The 17,827-nt window shown below is 43.8% G+C and overlaps 1 protein-coding gene across 2 annotated transcripts; it reads left to right on the forward strand.

Moving 5' to 3' along the window:
• The first annotated feature begins 2,506 nt into the window (after positions 1-2,506).
• MSLN (mesothelin) lies at positions 2,507-17,251 on the forward strand. 2 transcript variants are annotated; one of them, XM_042827919.1, is made up of 24 exons: positions 2,507-2,555; positions 2,666-2,713; positions 2,858-2,937; positions 5,293-5,333; positions 5,884-5,905; positions 6,005-6,032; positions 6,589-6,760; positions 7,067-7,282; positions 7,390-7,560; positions 8,464-8,610; positions 8,756-8,805; positions 9,617-9,737; positions 10,024-10,109; positions 10,717-10,846; positions 10,978-11,168; positions 11,854-11,944; positions 12,131-12,242; positions 12,487-12,668; positions 13,400-13,546; positions 13,740-13,873; positions 14,396-14,523; positions 15,093-15,187; positions 15,762-15,951; positions 16,597-17,251. In XM_042827919.1, exons 3-24 carry the CDS (start codon positions 2,901-2,903, stop codon positions 16,689-16,691), a joined length of 2,586 nt encoding a protein of 861 aa, XP_042683853.1. In that variant the 5' UTR covers positions 2,507-2,555; positions 2,666-2,713; positions 2,858-2,900; the 3' UTR covers positions 16,692-17,251. The 2 variants fall into 2 exon arrangements, with proteins under 2 accessions (XP_042683853.1, XP_042683852.1); XM_042827918.1 differs by having other exon boundaries at positions 2,507-2,713.
• Positions 17,252-17,827: the final 576 nt, after the last annotated feature.

Here is a 17,827-nt window from a genome sequence, read left to right on the forward strand (position 1 = left end):
ATTGGTTTGTGACTGAGGGGCTGCAAAGGGAGAGAAGTTCATCAAAGGTGGGGAGAGCAGGGCTTACGAAGGGCAAGTTGTGGAAATGAAGTTAATGACAGGAACAGCTTTGCTTTTGGAGAGATGGTAGCTGAGGGCGTGCTGGACTCCATCCCCTGAAAGACTTGTCTACCAGGTGTGGGCTGCAAATATCTCATTCTGGCTTAGTCACAGCTGCTGCCTGAATTGCTTCATGTTGCTAAGATAATAGGAATGAAGCACCTGCACCACGTCTTTTCTGGGTAGCACGAGGGTTATTACCAAATTATAAAATCTACTTTTCTAGATTGATGCCACTTTGTGAGAGGCTGTGATGTTCTCCTGTCTGACCACCCATCTGCAAATCTTATCCTCATCTCGAAGCTGTGCTGCCACGCATGGTTAATGCTGCTGTGATGATGTGGCTGGGTAAAGCTGGGATGTAGAAAGTGCAGGAAAACCTGCAGGAGGCCAAACTGATGTTTCCAGCATCCAGTGCTATGAACTCAGTCTGAATATGGCATCACATCCAAAAATCCTCTAGCCAGAAGCCTATTTCAGGAAGCTGTAGCTCTTACTTATGCTTACCTGAGCAGATACAAAGCCATAAATCAGCTCCAGCCTTATTCGTTGCAATAATCAGAATTTTGCCAAATACTCGATGCTTCTGCTCAGCCACTTTGTGAACAGAGCTAAGAAAAATAACAGTTTGTTTATAGATGAAAGTTCCTCCTTGCCTTCATGAACTCTGGCGTCTCTCCCCATTGGGGGGGGTTGCTTGGCACACTCTTTAGGTACACAGATTACCTGATCAACACAAGCAGAAAATCCTGACACTCTGCATTGCCCCCTCCCCTGGTTTCCTCATCAGTTGATGAGGCTCAGTGTTGATTTTTCTCCTTTTCAGATCCATCCTGTTCTTCCGTTTCACCTTCGGATACCCCCGTGAGAAGCAGTGGATCTGGCTGCAGATGCAGAGCCATGCTGTGCCATGTTGCTGCTTTCTTCATTGACTCTTTTCTGGACCTGTAGTTCTTCCAGCAGAATGATCAGGACTCAGCAGCAACACGGGCTTACCTGACCTTCCTCTGTGAGCTGCCTGCTTGCAATGTGGACTTTTTGAAAGGCATAAGACACCAAAAGCTATGATATTTGAAACCCGATTGAAGGATCTTCCATCTGTCTCAGGGAGACTTCTTTTGGATTTCCTGGAGAAGCAGCTTCTTGCTTTGAACTTTGATTATTTGCAAAATGATGCATTTCAAGTTTACACAGAAATGGATAGCTTAGATGGAAGCTGATAAGAGTTGGTTTCATGTGTGGCATCCTGTGGACTCCTAGGTCAGAGAAACAATAAGTATGAATCAGTAATCTTGTACAAGTTTCAAAATAGCTGATAAACATATTAAGCGTGCTAAGAAAACTGGGAGTGGGGAGGGAGCCGGTTTTGGGTACGTGGTGGTGCTGTGAGTCAACGCCAGCTTTTCTCTGCATTGCCACAAACACAGGAGTTGTAGGTGGGTGTGATGGGACAAGCCTGAGCCTGGGACTTAAATGGCTTATGGGAACCTTGAAAAAACATCAATAAAGTGACCAAAGACAGATTTTCAAATTTGAGTATGCAGAATTACTCGTTTGCACCCAAAGAAGTTGAGAGAGTTATTGTGGACAATTTCTTATTGGCTTGAGGACTCAGATCTGAGGGTGAGGGAAACAAAGTCTGAACCAGACAGAAGGCAGTTTAATATCCCTCTCTTGTTGATATCTGCAGCTGGTCTCACTTTCAGTCTTGCAGATTGTGCTTGCTAAGTTCTCCTTGCTGAAGTTCTTGTAGGCTTACAGTTAGTTGGAGAACACTGCTGATGCACAGTTCTGGGGAGATTGTGAGGACCCATTCCATGTGTTTTTCAGCCTAAGGAGCAGGACAAGTCCATCAAGTCATTCTTTGTCTCCTACAGCATGCAGTTACTGCACACAGACCCCTTGTAACCAAATGCAAGCTCTTAATTGCAAAAAGTAAACAATGTTTTAATTAGAGCAGCTTGGCAGGACTGGAAATTCCATGAAGTTATGTTCTAGGAATTGTGCAGATTTATTGAGAGAAAGGCTGTTTCTGGTGATAGGGAGATAAAGATCTCAGGGTTTACAGTTCTGAAGCTGTATAACTGTTGCATCCCATGAATGGCAAACGAGTCAAGTTTGGAGCATGGGGGGAATGCACTTATTCACTGCTCTCATCCTGCTCACTCCACGCAGACACTCTGAGATCAATGTTTCCAATGGTATCCAAGGGAATGCCGAGCACTAACAAAAAACCACACTTTTGTTTGCACTGTTAAACGTTTGCATCTTTAAGGACTTACAGGTGTGTCTGGTGCTCCAAATCCATCCTGTAATTTCAGATGTAATTTTGAGAAGCCAGAGACACACCCTGGTTTGCTCAGTGAAAAGCAGCCCTCTATGATCAGGGAGCTGCACAGTGAGGACCCAGTGACTGGTGGCTGGGAGGCGATTGCCACATTTAACCATCTGGGCAGGTTGTGCAAGCTGCTGTCTTCCTCTGCAGAGCAGAGCCCACCACCAGCTTCAAGGCGTTGATAGCAGTGAGTCTAGCTTCACTAACTCTGAATTCTCCTTACTCGATCAGGCTGAGCATACCCTCAAGTAGCTTCACGTGCTTTGGATCCAGTTTCAGGTAGGCTTTGTCAAGGTTGTTGATGTGTGTAAATTAGCTCAGCAAGCAGTTATTTGAATGAACGCTTTTTAACTTTCCTACCCAGGTTTGGTTTTTTTGCAACTAAGTATTATTCGTTTCTGCTTTTTTCTCGGCTGAAATAAGGTGATTCCTTGTGGGCACAGGCACTCCGAAGACCACTGCAGAAATGCCACCTTTGCAACTTGGCTTCCTCCTTGTGCTCAGTGAGTATTGCTGCGTGGGGAAGGGTGTCCTGGAAGCTGTGGTTGGGGTAACCCTCAAAAGGGAAGATTGTGTTGAAATACCACCAGATGCTACTGTGGTGGTTGTTTGCAGTCCTCAGCCTTTGGTTCGTTACTGAGTGAACTGGCTTATTACTGAATCCTTGAGCCAAAATATATTAATTTCTGTAATGAACAAAGTGGAAGGACAGCAGTGGAATTAATTTTTGTCCCGTCGTTGTGGAGCTGTCTGCTGATGGCTCCTTCTGTTGGGATATGCAGAAGGCACTGATTTACAAAATAGCCTTAGCTGGTTCTGTTTGTATTCCCCTTCTTCCCCTCCTCCTGATTTTTGGTGCTGAGGGATTCCAAAGCAGTCTTTGTTACTTTCCCGAAGTGTCAGCGCTTTGTTCTCTCTTCCTTGTCAGATTTGGGATCACCTTTGTAATGAGTTCAGTGATGATAAAACATGGACTTGTAACATTACAAACAAGCTAATGAGATGCCAGCTGGGGAGCAGCTACATAAAGAGTCTGTCATTTTCTCTGTGGTGGGTTTGGTTATCAGTATTAAGGAAGGAAAACAAATAAACAGATTGCTTTTTTTTCTTTATTTCATTAATGACACGCTTGTTGCTGTTCAAAACTGATCAGTATTGTGGAAACTGATGAAAATTCTGATTTTCCAATTTTATGTTGATATCCTGTACAAGGAGTGAAGTTTATTCAGCAGAATTGTATAGGTTTCTTGGAAGAATTAATGTCTCTTAATGCAATGGTGAGATGAGGAATCTTTTATCACAGAGCAAGGATGGTTGTGATAGTGAGTTGAGTTTCTCCTGTAGGATCAGAGAGGCCCCCCACCTTCCTCCTTTTTCCACATGGGTCTCTGAACTCTTCCAGTTCAATGGGATTATTTCCATGCTTAAAGATAAATGTGTACAAGGACTTACCAAGATTGGGGCAAAGGGCTTGGCTGTGTATTTCCAAGGTCCAAACCGGAGAGGAGGAGGAAGTGATTATTATGGATAGAAATAGTCTTGGCTTTGTCTATAAGCAGGGAAGCAATGGCCTTTGGCTCTCAACTCGTGGTTGTGGTCCTGGTAACTCTTTCAGGACTTTGTCTAAGAGTAAAGCTAATGTGTGGTAGGGTTAGAGGAAAGCACTCCGTTTGGCCAGCTATGGGTATCGTTTGTTTGCCTGTTGGTTAGTGACAGTTCTCCATTAATTAAATGATTTTAAAAGGTGTAGCAGCTAGTAATCCAAAGAGCTGTTACACTGATTAGGGACTCCTCTCATCCATCCCTACAAGCTATTTTACATCTGGACACACCATGAGAAAACACACCAACAAAACCAACTCTGCTTCAGTTGTGCCTGTCAGCCTGCCAGCGTCACCTCAGGTGCCTCAAATCATTGAATCATTGTCTTCTTCTCCCTGCCTCTCATTTCATGTAGCATTTCTTGCATTTATTCATTCTGCCTTGTCACGTGGGATTTCCCCATCTTCCCCCCCTTTTTTTTTTCTGTGTTGTTAAGATGCTGAGCTTGGCAGGTTTCTTGTTCTTTACAATAGTAATGCCAGTGAGAATTGAGTCTGTGTATGCTGTTTTGGTTTCCTAAGCTTGCATTTCACCATATTTCCAACTTCCTGGTATCAGCTGGAGAAAAGCAAGTTGACATTAAGAAGAGTGCGAAAGTTGAGAAAAACAAAGTGTAGAGCAGTGGAGAACTTGCACGGACCTGCCAAGAGCCAACGGTGACAGGCTGTTGTAATTTAGCAAATCCCTGCCAAGCTCTCAGACAAGGCTGAAGTGATGACTGTCATACAGTGGCACGGCCTGCATTGTGTGCAGTTCTGCAGCATAGCATGGTTTTAATCCACTCAAGGATTTAGCTGGAGATGTGTGAAATACAATGCAGGCTTGGCTACAATTGATGTTTCAATGTGGATGCTGTAAGAAGCAGGAAGAAGCTGCGAAGCTGGGACCATCATGGATGCGTATGCATGCTGGGTCAAGCCTCCTGGGCTGATCTTTTACCTTGATCTTGTCCTGGCACACGAGAGATATTGGAGAGAAGGAGCGTTCCAGGAGTGTTTTCTGCCCCTTTCCCTCCCCTTTCTTCTTTGGGAGGAAAAAGACTTTGAGTAGATCAAGGAGCACCTCATGCCTGCCTGCCAGACAGCTGTCACAAAGTCAGAACAAGGGGAAGGTCTGACAGTTGGTTCTGTGAAATGCTGTGTCAGAATGATGTAGAGAGATGAGTGATGTTTGGGATCTGCTAAGCCAGATGGGAATTGTGAGAATGAACCTCTGTCCTGAGTGTGCTGCTAAAATCACATCACATTGTCTTCCAGGTTGGCTGGGAGCTGACGCAGCTCCTGCTGGGACATATCTGGTAAGACAAACACTGAGTTTGAAATATGTCTTTGCTTGCAAAGTGTGTCTGGGTTAGTGGTCAGCATGATTCCTCCTGGTAGCAATGATTCCTCCTGGTGCAAGGATGAAAATCAGTTGCCACAAACCAATGCCTGTGCGTTATGATGTGGGCCTACTGGCTAACTGTCCCTGTGATGGGTGTACTGGGTGGGGATGGCTTCTCCAGGTCTTTGCAGTGCAGACATGTCACCAGGCAGTGCAAGGAGGGTGACACCCACTGGTCACACTCAGATCCTTGGAGTAGCCCATCCCATTGCTTCTAATGCCTGAGTGACTTTCTGGCTCTTTAGAGTACAGAGCCAATACTGATCTCAATTTTGCAGATGGCAGTTCCCAACCATAGCAGGGGAGGAGGCCTGAGTGTAGATATTTGTGTATTTCAAGCCAGATTCCAGTATAAATTTTTTGTATGTACATGCTTTTCTGTATGAAATGATCACAAATAAGACCATACTACCATTGTAACTGCAGAATATGGTTCTCTCTTTTCTCTCATTCTCCTTACTCAGTGCTCCAGCCCCGCTCTCAATGGTGAGTTTCTGACCAAGTAATTTCCCTAGGATTCAAATGTGGTTCTGTATACATATTCCTGTCACAGTTCCTTTTTCTCTCTTTTTTTTGGGAAAACAGAAACTGCTGTGTGTGCTTCAGTGAGAAGGTATGTAGGCCGTCAGTAAATGACTTTGGTGACGTTTCCCTTGGAAGTGCACTTCTGTTCTTTTGGGGATGTTGCTTTGGGTGGCAGGCAGCCTCTGAAACCAGAGGTAGCACCTCTCTCCCTGCAGAGGTCCAGGGATGCTTTTGGGCAAGGGAGGGTTTTGCTCTGGTTTTGCTCTGTTGAATAGTGAAGAGAAAATGGGACTCTGTGTCTGTGCAGGACAAAGAAGAGCAGGGTAAATCCCTGGTGTGTCAGACAGCCAGTCTGTCATGGGCAGGATTTACTGCTCCAAGGATCCTTGTGTTGATGCTGAGCTGGTACTGGGGGCCTGGGATGAAAATGATGCTTCAAGCCTTGCTTTCATTTGATTTCCACCTAAGGGTAATCAGTTTGCAAGTACCTTCTTCCTGTGCCAGCAAATAATTCTTATCATTTGAGTTGTTTGTTTGCCCTTCTGCATTTGTTACTTGGGCTGTGCGAGCATCCTTTGGAAAAAGAAGATCAGAATCACTGCCTATCAGATTGTAAACCTCTCTTCCTGGTGTCCCACCCGCAGTCTCCCAGACAGATTTGTTTGCTACCTGAGCCCCTCTGCAGTGAGCAACCTGAGCAGGGATGATTCTTTGAGCTTGGCCCAGAGGATCAGTAACAGCTGCACCTTGAACACAACGCTCGGAAGGATAAAGGGAAATGGTGCTCCCTCATCCCTGACAACAGAGGAACTGCAGGTAATCTGCCCAGCCCTGTGACTCAGTTCTTCATTCAACTAGGCAATGTTTCTGATGATTGAAGGTTCAACTCTCATGCCTCCTCCCGTGTGCAATCCTAGAACCCATCTTGCTGTTTTTTTGTGTTGTCTGGCTCATGCTTTATGATAGGCAAAGTCTTAATGGTAGAAGTCCATGAACAGGCTTAATCACACAAATTTGGGGCAGAAAATCTAGCCATGTAAGACATCCAAAGGCTGTAGAATCCAATAGGCACACATCATTACTCTTCTGACTTTCTTTTCTGAATCTGTGGAATTTTTACAGGTTGTATCTTCTTTGGTGAGGAATGTTGAGCGTTTCACTCCTGCTGTGCTGCGGGTGTTGGGCCAGATTGCTGTTGGGCTGTCTGTATCTGACATAGAAAATAAGATCAGTGGGGAAGACCTGGAAGCATCGATTCCTACCCTGAGTAAAGTTCGTGGCTGGAATGCTGACCAGTCCAGTGCTATTATCAACAAACTGCTCAACTCTGGCTATCAGGTATAAAAGATGAAATCCACCAATGCACCTTAGACCTAGCATAGCTAGTTGTAAGCAAGTGCTATTTAGTCTTTCATGTACTCATGCCTGCATGTATTATCTTTCAGATTTCTTCTGGACAGAGCCTGGCAAAGCTAGGGAGCTTGGTGGCTGGACTCAACAGCAGCACGCTTCGAAGCCTGCCTCCAGAAGTGATCTTGGAAGCCATTAAGCTGCCTGAGTTTGTTCAGCAAATAGCAGCCCTGCCCTCTCCTCTGAAAAGGATATTTGTGGAAAAGGTGAAATTGCTTTTCTCTCTATGGATGTCATAAATTAGCGAAGCTCCAGTGACTCACAACCAAGAACACTGGTTACCTGGGGCCAGGCACTGACACATACCTGAGCACACAGACAAGATTCCCTCTGGGCTGTTTGTCATTGCTAACCAGAGCATGCAACAGGACAGGCATTCCCAATCCCCATCATGGTGCCAGCGTGGATGTCCTTGGCTGCCAGCCAGCATGCTCTGATGAGCCTCTTAGGGCTTGGGGCAGAAGAGACAGTTTTCTGGGGGACGCACAGAGAAACTACTCGCCACTGATGTGATAAGAAAATGCCAAGAAAATGTTATTGTCATTGTTTGAAATTAGAATGTGTGAGAAGTGAGGGCTCATCTTAGAAAAGGCCCCTTTTAGGGTAAATTAATCCCCTAGCAAGGCATTGTGTCATTTCCCCTATGTGACTATAGGACGTGAACATCTTTCCTCTCTTTTCCTGGCCATTATTTTAACCTTGCAGCATCTGAGTTTGTTATTATTCATCTTACCTTCTACAAGAAAACTGCTGGCATGTTCAGCGCCACAGGCCCTGCACACAGCATATGTTGGGGCAGCGGGATGGTCAGGGCTCTGGGTGATGCGTGAGGGAAATAACACCTCCTTCACCACAGGACTGCTCTGCAGCTTACCTTCGAGAGTTGAGGTACTGCTTGGGTTGGCAGGGAGGAGTGTTCCTCCTTTCTGGCCTGTTAAGGATTTTTAGAGCATCAAGCCAAGAGCTGGGAAACTGATGGAAACAGAACCATTCCCTCTCACTGGGGCCTTGGGTATTAGTCTCATGCTAGTCTGATGTATATGTTGAATGGGAAATAATTTGTAACGTTAGATTTTTACAAGCATTATTTAGTTTTGTTGTTGTTTCAGATTTCCTCCAGTGTAAGCAACCCGACTGACCTAGTCAAACTTATCCCTGGTGCTCTGGCCAGTTACATTCCAAAATCATTGCTTATTTTTGAGGATGAGAAGCTCAGCATTGAGGATCTCAACAGTAAAATGTGGACTCGAGACCAGGTAACATTCTAGCAGCTTGTATTGCCCTCACTGTCACTCTTGGACACTGCAGAGCTACGAGTCCACTCTTAAAGTCTGCCTGAAAATACAAGTAGTGATGTGGAATAGCATGGTTAACTATTGACCATCTGGCTTTGCTCCACAGGCTGCCATGTTTTTCAGAGATGTGATAAGGACAGAGCCTGACTTCAGCAGGTAGCGTTTTTCTGCTCTTCTTGTGTTTTCCATGTTTGCTTGGCTCGTGTTATCCCTGTTTCTTTTATCATGCATGACTGATCTTTTTAAATCTATAACAAGAGACAGGAAAATACCATGCAGACAACAAGCATGCAGTGCCAAGGTGTACCATGGTGTCAGCTGCAAGATACACCTGTGAGCCAGACTTTCTTTCTGAAACAATACTGCTGGCTCAGACTGCAGTTGGGAACCTTGCTTCTTGGCAAAGCATTTCTAATTAGACAACCTGTCAGTCTTATGTGGTGCTATTCCAAGAATTACATTTAGTGAGACTGACGTGTCTTTTGTCAGTTCTTGTATCTGAGATGAAAAATGATGAAAGCCTTCACACGTACCTGGAAGAACAATAGATCTGACATGTCATGCTGCTTTCACAGTGTCAGTTTTTCCATATAGAAAGACTTCTTCCTGAGCTCTCCCAGGTCGTGAGACTGCTGTGATGAGGATCTGTGTGAGACTGTTTCAGTTTTGATATGTGTCATACACAGAAAGCACATCTGATCTTGTGCTTCAGTACAGCAGTATTGCTTGGGGTGGAGAATTTGTCTCTGCAGTTCTACTTCCAGCAAAATCTCTAGACTATATTTGTGTAAGCAGCGATGGCTTCTTGATCTCCCACAAAAGTCAAGAGTAGCGATGTTGTGTTGATGAAGTTTTGAGAATGTTAAGCTTTGAGGTGTGGGAAGGTTTGTGCTTATACTCAGGGGGTCATCATTGGCTTTTCTCCTGAAATCCTTGCCCCTCTGATTTGCTTTCTGTAAACATTCAGGCTTTCCCAGTCAGTCCTTCATGGCTACACGTGTGCAGTTGCCAATGAAATGGAACCAGAGAGAGTTCAGGAGCTGGCCAAAGTCATGAAGAGGAAGAATGTCAAGCTAGGAGCAGACCAGGTCAGTTCCTGTATTCCCAAATGGTGTTTGGTATTGCAGTGGAGATACTAATTAGGATTGTTTAGCAAGAACAAAAGATCTTCAGCTTAAAGGACTGGAATGAATGTAAGTGGTCCTGGGTCTCAAGTGCCCAGTTTTGAATTTTTCCAAAGGCTTCTCAGGGCTGATTTATCCCTTTTTCTTTCTCCCTTTGGGGCAAAGTAAAATCTTTTTTTCTTTCTTTTTTTTTTCCCCTATCGTTTTATACTGTTTTCCTTTTCTGCTACAAACTCTGGTGTGCTTTCAGCTGAGTTGCTTAGCGAAGATGGTGATGCTGCGTGGGATTCCCAAGGACTTGGATAGCTATCCTAAAGACCTGTTGCTATTTTTAAGGTATATGTGCTATCATTTTTCATGTTGTTGCTTTAGTCCTGAATGAGAGGAAGAGGCATGACTTTATAAGCCAGCTAGTAGGGACTAATGAGCCCCTACTACTGGGGCTCATGTTTGACGTATATTTCTGATTTGTTCAGGCATTCTTACAGAAAAAAAGATTGCAGAAAGCTTTTGAAAGAGCTTTGATGCCTTTCAGATTTAACTATCCATTGTATTACAGTAAATATACAATTGTATAATTGTATAATACATTGTATTATGGTAAAACAGTATGAAGCTCTTTTTAGTTATTTCTGTCTTGATGTGAAACTACTGTGGGCTTTTGGTACTTTTTAGCCTTTTTGAGGGTGATTTTCTCTTATAATGTCAGGTGAAACAGACAGTAGAGTAGATTTCTTTGTTCTGGTAGCTTATCCACTGTGGTTCTGTATCCAAATCCTGAATCATTTTAAGCTGAGTCTTACGAAGGAGCCCTTAAAGTGAAACTGAGTTTTTGAAAAATGTGGATTGTGGTCTTTAGGAAGAAGAACTGCATAGAATTTAGACTGTGGGTATGGACCGTCTGTATCATTCAGCAGAACTCACAGAGTGTTTGTCTTCCTAGCCCTTCAGACTATGCAGCAACAGGAAGCTGTAAGCAGTACTTTGCTAATGTTGGGAAAGCAAGTCTTGATCTTCTGCAAAGAGAGTCGCCAGAGCGCAAACAGCTGCTGCTGGAAGCTTTAGCGTGCTTGGTATGTGGGCAGGGGACAACTCTGCTCAAGGCTGGGGAGAGTTTGGGGATGTCAGCTGTCAGAAGGAGCAAAAATGCTCTTGTACAGTGGGATCCAGTTCTACTTAATCTCTCTGTCTTGTGTTACTTCAGAAAATTCCAGGCACACGAGTAAACAAGGAAAATGCAAAGATTCTGGGTCATCTGGTCTGTGACCTGGGTGAAGAATACATTAGAAGTTCTGCTGGGACTTTGCTGAAGGAATTAAGCCAGTGTGAATCTTTGCTGCCTGATCAAGAGGAGGCTATTAGGAGTGTGATCAGCAGTGGCAACACTACGTTTGGGTATGGATTTTTGCTGATGCTCAGAAGAAAAAAAAAACCTCTTGTCATGTTGAGACCTAAGTGAACTGCAGCTGACCAACTTGATCATACACTTGAATAATTCATTGCTTTTGAATTTCACATTGTTTCATTTGAATGTCTTTCAATGCATAAGTTTGGCTGGAATTCTACTGAAAAAGATATAGTCGTTTCTGTCTCACCTGCTGTAGTTACAGAAGCCTTTTCTTGGTCTATTTTTCATTATCCAAACTTCTCTGAGGTGGTGCTGATGAACACAGAAGAGCTCTAGATGTTCATCAGATTCTGACTTCCAGAAAACATTCTGCTTCTATCTCTCAAACTGCCAGATGCTTGATAAATCCCTGACTATACCTAAGAGATGTTGTCCAGAAAGGCAAATCACTTTTCCTTCCTGTATCAAATGCTCAAAGGTCTTGGCACTGAATTGGCAATTGGTTTTCACACTTAAAAAAAGTGTTTGTTAAATGCTATTTTCCCATACAGCTGCCCCAGTGTTACTAACAGTTGCTTCTGATCCACTGGAATAAAGTTTTCTGTGATAGAAAGTGATTGAGAAGTTTTCTTAACTTACTATGTTACGTGGACATAATAGACACAATGCTGGCATCTTTCGTGTTGTTTTCCTTTCTTTTTGGAAACTGATCCCATCGATTTCTGTCTGCAGGCCTCCTCAAGTGTGGTCAGCATCTACCTTGAATGAGCTCACAGGGTTGATTCCTGTATTGGATCACAGCATCTGGCAGAAGGTCCCCAAGGTGGGTTACTCGAGTTCAGGCATTTAGAAATCTGCCTTTGGCTGACCAAAGAAAGGTCTCCAGGCTTATAGCAGAAGTCTTCTGTCCACAGTTTCAGCAATTAAGTTTCTGTGTGAGTAGCAACCTAATGCATTGATGATATGCTTAATGCTGCAGAATCTCCCTGATGGATTATTTTCTTTGCAGAATGTTCTAACTTTTTGGCTGAAGAACTCTGCACGTGATTCACGTCTGTCAAGAGCACAGCTGGCCACCATTGTTGAAGAACTCTTGCCTTCTAGGCAGAAGCGTGATGTTGGTATGGGAGCTTTCTCTGATCCATAATGGCAGCATTCCTCTTGTATCAGGATTGATCTCAGTGCTTGTGGGCCTCCTTGAATATGTCTGAGTTAAGCTGTGAAACACTTGGTGGTGGATTGCCCAGGAGGAGGGTGGAATGATGGCATACTTGTCTGTCTCCAGAGTTGGAGCACTCAGAGCTTGAAGAAAAATGATTTAATGCTGGGCAGTAGTGTTTGTGTATTTAATACTTCCTTCAACAGGTTGCCCAGATAACCTGAGGATAACAGAGATGGCTCTTAATGAGCTGATGCCTATTTACTATACACCTGAGGAGCTGCGTGCTTGCCTAAAGAATGTCTCTGTAAAGAATTACTTTGCTCAGATGCTGGACTACCCCTTCACTCAGGAGCAATTGGCTGTGCTGAAGGAGAAGCTGGATGAGGTAACGTCAGGCTGACGAATGCCAAATTATCTACTGATGAGATTGCTCAGGGACTTGTTCAGTTGAGTTTCAGTGTCTCCGAGGACTGAAACTCCACCATCTCTCTGTGTTCCTCTTCCAATATCTGACCACTTGTACTGTGAAAATATATTTTAATACCTAATCAGGATTTTAATTGCATCTTGGCCCTTATCCTTTCGCTGTGCATCTCTGAGAAGAGTGTGCTTCCATCCTCCCTATAGTCTCCCAGAAGGTAAAGACAGTAATAAAATCCTCTTCTAGCCTTCTCTTGTTCGGATTGAAAAATCCAATTCCCTCAGCCCCACTACCCCACTTCCTATGTTGTGCCTCCAGCCCTTCAGGGAACCCAACACTGTAGTACTTAGATGAGGTCTCACGGGAGCCAAATAGAGGGGGATAATCACTTGGCTTGACCTGCAGACTGTGCTGCTGCTTGGGTAGCCCAGTGTTTGGTTAGCCTTCACCACTGTAAGGCATTCTGCTGCTCCAGGTCCTCACTGAATCAATTCACATTGCTGCAGGTTTTCTTTCCTCACTGAAGCCTGCTTCCCTCAGCTTTCATGTAGAAAAATGACAGATGCACACATTATATCTCGCTGGCTTTTGTTTTCATTCCTTGCAGAGACCTTTATGGCTTTTCCATATTAATCTTGCAGAGAACACAGGCACGACAACAAGTGTTCATAGCAATTCCAACTGTCTTTCCACAGACATATCCTGATGGATATCCTGACAGCCTGCTCCCCAAACTGGACCGCCTTGCTTCTTTACTCACCGTGAAGGATTTTAGCAAATGGAAGATAACTTCAGCTGACACGCTGGCTGCCTTGCTAGAGCTTGACCTCCAAAATGAACAGGTGGGGATTTCCTGGTTTGGGAGCTGCTGGTTTGGGACCAGCTTAGTGGCTTCTTAAGATAATTGGCCCATCCTCGAGGTCCAAACAAGTAGATTTAAAATGATTTGGTTTAATTTTGTAATTATCACATTTGTTTTTCTTTTAAAGATGAAACCATGAATGAAGCTAACTTTTGAAAAAAATGTGTTTCTAGGCTGCTGCTGTGATCAGTCGATACGTTGCCTTGGGAAATCCCTTGAATGCCACTGCACTGAATGCAATTAATACAAAATACTTGTGCACTCTGAATGCGACCTTGCTGAATATGATAGACCCCAACAGCCTGAAGTGAGTCAACATTGCAATGCTCTCAGCTTCTTGTAGAAGCACATTCCCATCAGCAAGGGCAGTTTACTTTCTCTCCATGCAGTAAAAGGAATTCTAAGGAGCAACTCAGTGCATGTTCTCTGCCCAGGCTTAAAAGCCTGTTGTTCTCCACTCTGCTAGATCTGCAATCAAATTCTTTTTACTGCACCTCGGGTGACAACCAGTATGGTCTGCATGCATGCCTGTTTTTGTCTGGAGGCAAAACAGTTGATTCTGAAGGACTGCTAAATAAAATTAATTACATAACTACATCTTTGCAAACACATTGTTAGCATTCCACCATCACAGCCATCATAACTGAGAAAACACATCATTTTCAGCAGGCAACTGAGACGTTATTTTCTTCATTGAGCTTCTATCCGTACGTCATCTGTCTAATGGGAAGAATTTGGGATTTATTCAAGTTGAAACTAATAAGAACTTTTATTTTCCTAAATCATCATCATTATCTTTTTTTTTCTTTTTTTTTTTTCTTTTTTTCAGACTGGCATCCCTGAATCCTTCAGCCTGTTCACAGCTTACAAAAGACATCCTGTATGCTAAAGCAAAACGTGCTTTCTCAGACCGGCACTACTTACGTGACTACTATATGCTTATTGAGCCTTACCTAGGTATGTAAAATAACAGTCTGTACAGGGAAAGAGGAACAAACACTGTCTTAGGATCTGGGAATCTTCAAAGCTGAGCTGTTAGAAGTTCTGGAAGGTTAGCATCTTTTTCCAGCTTGTAGATGACATAAAATATTCTTGGAAGAATCTGTACCTGACTTAAAATTCCCTTCACTGATTTTCTAACTATCACAGGAATATTCAGACTCGTGGTTTCTGGGTTGGGTAAGATCTGCTAAGTGCCTTGGAAATCCAGCTGCCAATGCCTAGTACTTATCTCATAGGCATTTCCCATGTCACAAAACATGGATTTTCCCTGTTAACCCAAGAATTCATTCACAGCCTCAGTGAACCTCTTCTTGCTCATTCCATCTGGCCGTTGATGCACATTGGTTTGATGGCCAACATCATAAAACCCTGCAGCTAAAGGAACTATTTTTTTTTTTTTTGCATTTGAAATTCACTCTGTTAGCAGTCCAGGCCTAATAAGTTTATGCTCCAACCTATACAGATACACAACACTGCTCATTTGTGTGAAGGCATTGAGTAAAACTTTCTCTTTTTGGTCACAGGAGGTGCTCCTGGTGAGGATATCAGAGCTCTGAGCAAGGACAACGTGAACATGAATGTTAGTACATTGGTGAATTTGAGAAGAGATGCTTTGATGGTAAGCTGAATGCTGACGTTGTTCAGCTCCTCGTGTTTCTGCCCTACGAGGTGGTTGTTTCTGGTCATGTTGTCCATTGTTGTAAATCAAGAGTTGCTCCATCAAATTCACAGTGATGGCTGACTAATGGAAAGCAGCAAACCAACCTGAAACTTCCCTAGAAGTTTAATTTGGAGTTATCCATGGGTGCCTACCCAGTCTTACTGGGGAATTTCTTTAGAACAAGCACTCATAGTGGTAGTAGGAGGTTTCCACTAGGCTACAGTGCAAACCTTCTAACAGGAATGTTAGCAGTAATATTACTGGTTTGGGAAGAAAGCTTTGTGACCAGGGCAGGGACTGGGGACCCTGCATGAGTCAAGGAGATGTCATGGTAAGACAACAGAAATTGGTTTTGAGGAATCACTGTGTTTATTCCCCAAACCTAAGGTAAGATTTGTTCCAACTGGAGCCGCTCACCGCAAGTTTGTTGTTCTGAATGCTTCTGCTAACAGAAACCTCATCAGATCCTTGACTAGAGGGGGTATGGTCATTCCTGCATTTACATCAGTAAGTCGTGTTTGATTTCTCCTAGACCCTGACACCTGCTGAGGTTAAGGACTTGCTGGGGATAAATCTGCCTGATCTGTCAAGTTGGAGGAACATGTCTCCCATCAAGGAATGGGCCCAAAGACAGAAGCAAACAGAACTGGATAAACTGGGTGTTGGGCTCACCGGGGGAACACAAGAAGGCTATATAAACATCGTCACACCCAAGTTTCAGCGTATGTAGTGTGTTAGGGCTTCTGATTTTTGTGCTTTAAATACTTATTTTTTGGGTTACAGTAAGGAGAATAATTGCCTTGTGGAAGTGAGGTAATTTTGGTGGCCTGTAAAGAGAACTGAGCACACCAAGTTCTCAGCCATGCTTGTGCCAAGGCCTTAGAAAGTCCTGCTAGCTGCTCATGTGTCTGAGAGGAGAGACTGTTGGTCTGGGCTATTGCAGATCTCTTTCACTGGCGTTTGCTGCTGCCTATCCACACAGCCCCCTTAAAATGCATTGGGTAGTGCTCACCTGCACCCTTCACTTCCCAGCATGGAGAGGCAGCAAATCCAGTTCTGCAGAGGAACCTTAAGCCTTGCAGCAATTTCTAAGTCCAAGATGAGGAGCAGTCCTGTAATCTCACTGAAAGCATCCATGTGAGCTGAGCATCTCAACTGAATGAGCACTTCTACAGCACCCTGAAGTACTGTGTGTCGGATATGGGCTTTGACTTGATGATTTGATTAGGGATAGCTGGGTACTGATTAGAGAGCCCTTGCCAAAAATCCAGAGATCTTCCCTGCATGTGGCACAACAGGATCTTTTCCCCATGGAAGAATGGTACAATTGTTGATTTCTTTGTACTGATGCCCCTTTTTTCTTCTAGCACCATCCTCAGCCCCTCTTGGTACCGAGGCCATGATGCTCCACCTCCTGCCTGCTCTGCTTCTCAGTTTCCTGATGATGTCAATCTTGTGTTGAAAATCTTCCCTTGGATACAGCACGATGAGGTGGACCGGTGTGTTACCTGCTCAGAGCCTGCTGGGGACTGCCAGGCCAGGGGTGAAGGGTGCTCACTGCAAGCAGGCAGCTGCTGCGTGGCTCTGTGCTCGTTGCTAGGTACTTTTCTTTTTCAAATCAATAGAAAAAAATTAGTGTTCTATTGGAACTGCAGCTTTCGGACAATTCAGAGCAGGATCTCTTTTTGCCTTTTGTACAAACCAAGCCAAGGTAATATACATCCCTTTTACTGCAATGCAACTGCAACACAACAGCTTTCAGTATTTTACTGTGTAACCGTGGTGGGTTTAGAGGTGAGCAGATCTGCTGTTCTGCATGTTACTGATTGCATTTCTCAGAACCTGATCTCTTGGTGCTGCCAGGTCCTCTGAGTGGGAGTAAAGCCTTCCAGCTGGTTCTAAAGAAATTGTGGAGCTAAGTAAAAATGCCAGAAGCAAAATGGGAACTGCTGTTGTCTTCATTCACTGCCTGCACTGCAGTGGCTGTGGGTACTAGATCAAATTAAATGGCTAGGAACCTCAGACATGCCTGCTATTTTTTTTGGTGTTGACTACTCCAACCTAAGGGCTGAAGCTGTTCTCAGCTTCCTTATGAGAACAATATAAAAGCTTTGTCTAGGACTTTCAACATATTTTTTTGCTTCTTTACGGGATACGGGACTATAGGGATTTCTGTCCAAGGAAAGCCTTAATGTGAGAAGAGGATAGAAGGAAGTCAGGGCAAAGGAAGGGGAATCTATCAAGATTTGTTAGCCAGAAAAACTCCAAAGCACTAAATGTATCCAAGAACATGCTTGATTAAGAAAAAAATAGTTGATTGTTTTATTATATATAATTGCAACAGTAATCAAGATAAACTACCTTCAATTTGTCTTCCTAACTAGACTTAGTGTAGTTTGAACAAATGTTGATGACAAGTTCATGAAGCAAATTAAATGCACTTTAGTGGATTTCTGGCTGAGTTTTCAGGCTGAGTTTCTGGGCTGTGTTCCACCTCTCTTGCAGGGGCCAGCAGTTCGAGTCCCTGAGTTTTCCCACTGTTGTTTTTGACTGTGGGACTGCTTGGAAGCAAAACAGCACCCAGTGTGAATAAAGCTG

This window comes from Centrocercus urophasianus, unplaced genomic scaffold, assembly GCF_019232065.1.
Source record: "Centrocercus urophasianus isolate 14NV4802_14NV808 unplaced genomic scaffold, USGS_Curo_1.0 seq_29, whole genome shotgun sequence".
Classification (NCBI taxonomy): domain Eukaryota; kingdom Metazoa; phylum Chordata; class Aves; order Galliformes; family Phasianidae; genus Centrocercus; species Centrocercus urophasianus.

What these genes read in the sequence shown, in the direction of transcription:
- MSLN (XM_042827918.1), top strand. Translation starts at nt 2,901, where the DNA reads ATGCCACCTTTGCAACTTGGCTTCCTCCTTGTGCTCA. An exon ending in TTGACCTCCAAAATGAACAG is followed by an intron (nt 13,547 to 13,739) that starts GTGGGGATTTCC and finishes ATGTGTTTCTAG; the next exon opens with GCTGCTGCTGTGATCAGTCG. An exon ending in GCTTATTGAGCCTTACCTAG is followed by an intron (nt 14,524 to 15,092) that starts GTATGTAAAATA and finishes TTTTGGTCACAG; the next exon opens with GAGGTGCTCCTGGTGAGGAT.